This window comes from Cibotium barometz, chromosome 18, assembly GCF_041138505.1.
Source record: "Cibotium barometz isolate CiBa-2024 chromosome 18, ASM4113850v1, whole genome shotgun sequence".
Classification (NCBI taxonomy): Eukaryota; Viridiplantae; Streptophyta; class Polypodiopsida; order Cyatheales; family Cibotiaceae; genus Cibotium; species Cibotium barometz.
In genome coordinates, this window is record NC_141063.1 from 52,163,164 (window position 1) to 52,171,562 (window position 8,399).

The following is an 8,399-nucleotide window of genomic DNA, read 5'->3' on the forward strand; positions in this document are numbered from 1 at the left end:
AACTAGTTGGGGGATCTAGAATCCAACCTCTCTTCAAAGCTACCCACAACTGAAGAGGACAACCTAGGGACCCCCATACCTTCATCTCCATTACTTGGGCAAGATTCGAATCCACATCCGAATCTCTCAGTTGCTACTCCATTACTTGGGCAAGATTCGAATCCACATCCGAATCTTTCTCAGTTGGGGGATCTAGAATCCAACCTCTCTTCAAAGCTACCCACAACTGAAGAGGACAACCTAGGGATCCCCATACCTTCATCTCCAGACACGAGAGAATTCATAGCCCTTCTAAATTTTCCGCTGCTCCGAAGGCTGTGATCTAACTCTAGGTGGGCACATTTGCACCACTGGTCTCCTAGCCTAGACAAAACTGGCAGCTCATCCACTCATGACCTACCCGGACACATTCAGAGTGGGAAACGGAGGCACGGGAGTAGGGATTCAACCCGGACCTCTAACTAAATAACCAAAAATTTGCCCGAAACCACCTGGGCATCCTCGGCTCGCAGCCATCATTCAGTTTCCCTGTCCAACTGGACAACAAGGGCTTATGAGTAATGTTCCACAATAACAATTCGCAACCTTTTGCCAAACAAACTTTTGATCAATGAGGTTGTTCAAAAACATTGTGTGGTGCGAATGCATAAATACACATGCCAGTCTCTTGACCGGACACCACCGATCTTCTTTTTCGGTCTCGTTTAAAATAAATTGTGGATTCTTTTCTAAATCTAAGTCTTATATGAATGCATTAATAATTAATTTAATTAACTTAAATGAATTGCTGGAACCTAGTCTGGAACCTAGTCAAGTCCATCCTCTGGCTTGAGAGCTTGAAACGCTTCTGTGTTTTGGTCAGCTTCTTCAACCGACGCCGCTACTCAAATGTCCGCTACTGGCATTGGGGCTGGGGTATGCACCGAAATCACCGGTCACGCACGGTTTGCTTGACCGCTGGACCTAGTATTTGCCGCTCCCGCTCGTTGTCCTCGTCTTGGCAGCATGCTTGATGGAGAAAAATTACACAAAAGAGAATGCTATGAGAGCACAACTAAGTTAGCAGCATAAAATCCATAAAAATTAACTTAATTTAACCTTAATTATTGATGGATTAGTCGTTGATCATAATTAATTAATTTAATTTAGCTAAAAACTACCAAAATACACTGAAATATGTAAAAATCTACCTTGCGCGAATTATTTAACCTTAATTATTGATGGATTAGTCGTTGATCATAATTAATTAATTTGATTTAGCTAAAAACTACCAAAATACACTGAAATATGTAAAAATCTACCGTGCGCGAATTATTTGACCTACTTCCCAGACTCTCAAAATTTTGAAAAAAAGGACGTTGTTTTATCTGCGAAGAAAAAGGACACATGCGTAACGAGTGCCCGAAGCAAAAGGGTACCATGCAAGATCATCTTGAAGTAGTGAAGATGAAGATGGAGATCTTACCCAAAGTTGATATCTGCTGAAGAGAGTTGCTCTGGGCACAGATTAGATGCTTCCTTCATCTCTGGTTGATGCACAAAGCCCACAAGTACTCCGCTTATATAAGGAGGGAAGAGAGAGAATATGATCAGCAGAAAGCAGGAGAGACAGGAAAGAATTGCGTCAAAAAGAGAGAGAGAGGCCTATTTTTGCAAAAGCTTCTGCACTTTTTCTGCCTTGGGGATCACTCCACCTGCCAATTTTGCAAAAAGTGACTCTTTTTGCTCATTTTTTTTGGGAAAATATCATTCTTTTCCTTCTCTCCTTTTTCACCTTTCCCTTCACCTTTGCCCTTTGAATTAATTAAAATCGCGCTCTCATACGGGAATTTAATTAAAATAACCGCACACTGCTCGTCCGAAACCCGAATGAGATGCAGTAAAGTGCGTTAGAAAGCTGCAAACACTGACTGAAACAATAAAACAATTCAAAAATAAATTTTCGAGATCATTTATTGCTCAAAGGATTACAATTAAAAATTGTTAGTAATGGGTACATTACATCCTCCCATACTTAAAGAATTCGAGATGTCCTCATCTCAAGAACAGCTCGTGAAAATATCTCTGAAGTGAAAACTCCTCTTCCCAAGCTGCTTCCTCGATGGAATAATCCTTCCAATGAACAAGATGATCTCTGATTACTCGATTCCTCAGGGTCCTTTCACAAGTCTCCAGAATCTGGTCTGGCCTTAGCTGAAGAATCCCCGAAGTAGGAATCACAACTTGCTCGTTGTCCAAAACATGATCTATCCCAGGAACATAGGCCTTCAAAAGACTGACATGGAAAACATCATGAATCTTGAAGTGCTCTGAAAGTTTCAGTTTATAGGCTTGAGGGCCTATCCTTTTGATAACTTCGTAAGGTCCACAATATCTTGGACTAAGCTTCTTGTATTTTTTGAGTGATAAAGAGCTCCTTTTCAGACACACTTGGAGGAATACCTTATTGCCTTCATTAAAGTTCCTCTCCGATCTTTTAGGATCTGCATAACGCTTTTGACAATCCTTAGCCGCTTGAATTTCCTTCTGAATCGACTTGATTTGTTGGTTCATTTCTTCCAATAGGGCTCATATCAATGCTAGAGTGGTAAGATGAGTTATAAGCATACTCAACCAAAGGTAGATACTGAATCCACTTACGAGGTTCTCAGCTACAGTAAGCCCGTAAGATATTCTCCACCACTTGATTTACCCTTTCAGTTTGTCCATTCGTTTGAGGATGATAAGCTATACTGAAGTTTAGCTGAGTTCCTAAGGCTTCAAATAACGATGTCCAAAACCTTGAGATGAACTTGGCATCACGATCACTGACAATCCTCTTGGGTAACCCGTGAATCCTATAGATTTCCTTAATAAGAAGCTTGGCTACATCAACCACTGTGTACATTGTCTTGACTAGAATAAGATGAGTAACCTTGGTCAACAGATCAACGATCACCATAATAGAATCATAGCCTCCCTGAACTGTGGGTAACCCTGTAATAAAGTCCATACTTATACATTCCCACTTCATTTCAGAAATATCTAAGGGTTCTAATTTTTCTGACAATCTAACTCTTTCAGCCTTAATCCTTTGACAAGTTAGGCATCTCCTAACGTAGTTCAGCACATCCCTTTTTATACCTGCCCAGGAATAACTCTTCCTTACCACATTAAGGGTCCTTACATAACCTGGATGTCCAGATAAAAGACTATCATGAGCTTCAAATAAAATCTGCTTCTTTAGCTCTGCATCCTTAGGTATGCACAAACGATGCCTGTAGAACAAGCAGTTCCCATTGGTTACATAGTTTAGGATGAGATTTTTTTGAGCCTCGGCTGTTCCTTCGGATCTAACAATATCCAACAACTGCTAGTAGTCTAGATCTAAAGACGCTGAGTCTTTTACTTGACTAAGCATGGTGGGATTATCTGGGGCAGATATCACTCCTACAAAGCTTTTTTGACTTAGAGCATCAGCAACGACATTCTCCTTGCCAGGTCTATAAACTATGTTGAAGTCATATTCTTGCAAAAGTTCAATCCATTGTCTTTGACGCATATTAAGGTTTGGTTGCATAAAGATCCATTTCAAGCTCTTATGATCAGTGATGATAAGTTTAAACTTGTTCCCCAAGACATAATGTCTCAAGATCTTCAATGCATGAATAACCGCCCGTGAGTAATTCGAGGTCATGCGTTGCGTAATTTGCTTCATACGACTTTAACTTTCGTGAGGTGAAAGCAACTGGCCTTCCTTCCTGAATTAGGACTCCTCCTAAAGCTAGTCCACTTGCATCTGTCACGGCCTCAAATTTCTTCAAAAACTTTGGGAGTTTAAGACATGGAGCCGTTGTTACAATTCTCTTAAGTTCATCAAAACTTACCTGTAACTCATCACTCCAGATGACTTTCACTCATTTCTTGAGCAATCCTGTTAAAGGTGCTGCTATAACTGCAAAGTCTCTGTATCATCCTGTAATTCCTAAGAATCCACATACTTCGCTCACGTTCTTGGGCACTAGCCATTTCGCAATATCTTTGACCTTTGCTGGGTAGCCTGGGTTAACAAATATGCCTTCCTCTGAGATAATAAATCCTAAGTACTTGATCTGCCGGAGAGAAGAACTTGCACTTGCTCTTCTTGGCATAAAGCATATGTTCTCGCAGATGATGGGAGTACCTTACGTACATGTTCCTCATGTTCTTCTACCGGTTGAGAATAGACAAGAATGTCATCAAAGAAACTAACACAAAATCGTCAAGGTAGGGCTTGAAAATGTCCTGCATCAGCTTGTTGAATGTAGCAAGTACATTAGTCAGCCCAAATGACATTATCATAAATTCAAAATGCCCATGCCGAGTATTAAAGGCTGTTTTGGGAATATCTGCGTCTTTGACCCTGATTTGATAATATCCCGAGATCTTAAGTCAATCTTTGTGAAGACTTTAGACCCATGTAGCCTGTCTAGTAACTCGTCAATTCGAGGAATGGGATACTTGTTCTTGACGGTCACCTGGTTTAGTCCTCGATAGCCGATATAAAGTATGAGAGCTCCATCCTTCTTCTTTTGGAATAGGACTGGCGCTCCCCACGGAGAATTACTAGGTCTAGCATAACCTTGTTCTAATAACTGATGGAGTTGATCCTTTAGCTTGATCGCTTCTGGTAACAACATCTTGTAAGGTCTCTTTGATATAGGTTCGCTTCCTAGCAATACCTCGATATCATGATCTATCTCCCTTTCAGGAGGTAATTCTGTAAGATCTTCGGGAAACACATCGGAGTACTCTTGAAGTCACATTGGTTTAGATGATCCTTCCGGTTCTTTGACCTTGTTAAGCTTAACAACATAAATTTGATCACCTATATGATATCCTTTTAATAATCTCTTTGCTTTGCATAGCCAAGCCTTGGGTTGTCCATTTCGACCTTGAACAAGGATTTCCTGACCCTGGTTATCTAAGAAGGAAAAAATTTCTTGGGCACAATGGATACTCGCTGTTATCTAAGAAGGAAAAAATTTCTTGGGCACAATGGATACTCGCCCGATTTGCTGTAAGCCAATCCATTCCCAAAATTCCATCATAGACTCCTACTGGTAAAGTCCTTAAATATACCCTCGTTGATTTTCTCCCTAGCTCAAAATCTAGGTTTCCCACTGTGTGCCTTGTTATCACTTCTCTCTCGTTAGCTAACTTGACCGTCATCTGCTTGGTTGGTAGCTGATTCAACTTCAACTTCCTTAAACACTTAAGTGAGAGAAACGAATCAGTACTACCACAATCAATCAAAAGCTCAAATAACACACCTTGGTGGTTTGCTGAGGTTTGAATCACCACATACTGATTACATGCTCCAAGGTTGTCTATCGCTACATGAGCTCTTCCACGATCGTTGGCTTCATCTGCCACAGTCGGTATTGCATTCGCGGCATAGGCCCATCCGTCTCAACCATTTTTGTGAGCTCTAGCTGCTCGTCCTCTTTCTCTACCACGACCTCTCCCATGGTTTGCATTACCAGGGGTGTGGTTTGGTCTTTGACCGCCTTGAGGGTACTGGTTTCCACCGGCCACCGCTGCTGCTCGGTTTCAAAGTCTCGGGCAGTTATTCCTGTAGTGCCCCTTTTCATGGCACTCAAAGCATTTGACGTCAGCCAGGGACCTTTGAGGTACATTGGTCGCATAAACTCTAGGTGTTGGTTGATGATTCTATGGAACGAATGTCCTTCTATTTTGATCCTATTGAGTTTGGGGTGAATAAGCTTCCCTTCTTTTGTTTCCTCTTTCCCTTCTTTTGTTTCCTCTTTCCAGTTCTATCTCATTTACCAAGGGGTGCATAAGCTTCCCTTCTTTTGTTTCCTCTTTCCCGTTCTATCTCATTTACCAAGAGTTTGGCCCTGATTATAGCATCCTGAATGGAAGTCAGCCGCATTGCTTCAAGCTGTGAATCCAAGGACTTAAGGAGAAGCTTCTTTTCCTGCACTTCTATGTAGAAACTTCCATTACGGTTTTTACGTCCCTGAATAATCAAAAGTTATTCATCAAAAGGACACACGTCTCTCTCTACGTGTGTTCTGGGAAATATGGAACATGTGCAAACACGAAATGAATACAAAGTATTCCGGGAAGGAGGCAATGTAGATGAAGGGTTGTAGGAATGCAATGGAGTATTGTGGAGCCATGTAGCACCTATGAATGTGGAGAAGCTAAGGATTTTTGCAAATTCTCATGGGTTTTGCGGGATTTAACTGTAAATGTGAACAAATACAAGAATCCACATTTCCTACGGGAAGTTGTGGGAACTATTTTTTAAAGCTAAATGCTTATACACCCATTGTAACATATAAAATTAGTCTTTTGTGAAAAGCTATGCTATGACACCCGGCGCGGCGATCTGCAAACAATGGCACCGCTGCCAGGGAGCGCGAACTTAGGCTAAAAAATCCACCTTGAGCTCATATGTGTTTGTGATAGGCTAGGATCACCCACATTGCATTTTAGGTTTTAGTTTAGAGGTTGGAACGGGGATTCCAAGGCTCTCGAAAGTAGCCAGTGGGTGGGGACCTACCGAGGAATTTCACTTAGGATTAAGGAGTGGATATTGAGTAAGGAATGAGTGTGGGACATTCATTGCCTTCTTGGTCAAACTATACATGCATATCATTTAGGACTTAGGACTTTGTGAGCTCTTTAGAGCATTCATTGCCTTCTTGGTCAAACTATACATGCATATCATTCATTGCCTTCTTGGTCAAACTATACATGCATATCATTTAGGACTTTGTGAGCTCTTTAGAGCATTCCTGTTTAGCGTTTTTATTTGTTTTTCATGAATTTTTGTACCGTTTTTCATAGATTAGTATTGTTTCATGTTTGTTAGGAGTAGAGTAAGTAGGAAACTTACTGATCTCGCATTAGGGCTTCATTTGCATAAGATAGACGGAGATAGCGCTTTTCATGCCATTTTAGTAGATTGTGCATTTGAATGGAGTTTTGTGATCCATTTTCAAATCTAACATGATAGTGCAGTGTATAGACACTAGGGTCATCACAAAAATCATCAAATCTCAAAAATTCAAGTCTATGCAAAAATTCATGAAAGTCGCGACTTTCATGATCTCTGACCTATGCATATCATTTTTCAAATCTGACTTGACAAGATCATTACTTGTGCTTTGTTTAGCTTATGTCCAAAGTTTGGGGCCAATTGAAATCATTCTGCATTATGCTTGACCTAATCTAGAACATTTCATAACTGAAAAGAGTTGCATGTCTTTGAACTGATCTTTCTGGATTCCATTCTTGAAACCCTTATGCATACACATTGCTTAGACCCCTGTAAACAAGTCTGTCTCATCAAAAAGTAAAAAATCCTCAGATTTATGAGAGTCACGACTTTCATGAAAATTGACCTCTACTAGTCAAAATTCAGATCTAATTGGATATGTCAAATAGACTCAATTATTATCCAATTGGTATCAATTGTACATTAATTGACACCAATTGGTATCAATTGGTGTCAATTAGTGTCAATTGATGTGAATTAAACTCAATTGAATATAATTGATGTCAGTTGGACTTAATTGGACATCAATTGATGTCAATTAATGTAAATTAGACTCAACTGGACCTAATTGATGTCAATTAATGTAAATTAGACTCAACTGGACCTAATTGATGTCAATTAGACTCAATTGAACATCAATTGATATCAATTGATGTGAATTAGACTCAATTGGATCTAATTGATATCAATTGGACTTAATTGATATCAATTGGGCTTAATTGATGTCAATTGGACTCAATTGGTATCAGTTAGACTTAATTGATATCAATTAGACGTAATCAAAGCTTAATTGATATCAAGTAGACTTAATCAAGCTTAATTGATATCAAGTAGATTCAATTTTGCTTAATTGATATCAAGTAGACTTAATCAAGCTTAATTGATTTCAATTTTGCTTAATTAATATCAAGTAGACTTAATCAAGCTTAATTGATTTAAAGTTTGCTTAATTGATATCAATTAGACTCAATTGTTGCCCAATTGACATCAATTGGCTCAATTGATGTCAATTGGTTTCTAATGATGTCCAATTGGCTCAATTTCCATCAATTGGACATCAATTGATATCAATTGGACTCAATGAATGTCCAATTAATCTTAATTGAGTCAAATTGATATCAATTGACTCAATTTGGCATCAATACTCATCAATTGATGTCAATTGGGCTTAATTGATTTCAATTGATATCAGTTAGACTTAATTGCACATTAATTTATATTAGTTAGACTTAATTGCACATTAATTTATATCAATTAGACTTAATTGTATATCAATTGGACTCAATTGATGTCAATTGATGTGAATTAGACTCAATTGGGCTTAATTGAGCTTAGGAAATCCGAGGCGTCA

General features: G+C 39.3%; 1 protein-coding gene across 1 annotated transcript; it reads right to left on the bottom strand.

The window, feature by feature from the left end:
• Positions 1-2,034: 2,034 nt before the first annotated feature.
• On the bottom strand, positions 2,035-2,553 carry LOC147629462 (uncharacterized). Its single transcript, XM_086812918.1, has one exon. The coding sequence runs from the start codon at positions 2,551-2,553 to the stop codon at positions 2,035-2,037; it is 519 nt and encodes a 172-aa protein (XP_086669044.1).
• Between the last annotated feature and the right edge of the window lie 5,846 nt (positions 2,554-8,399).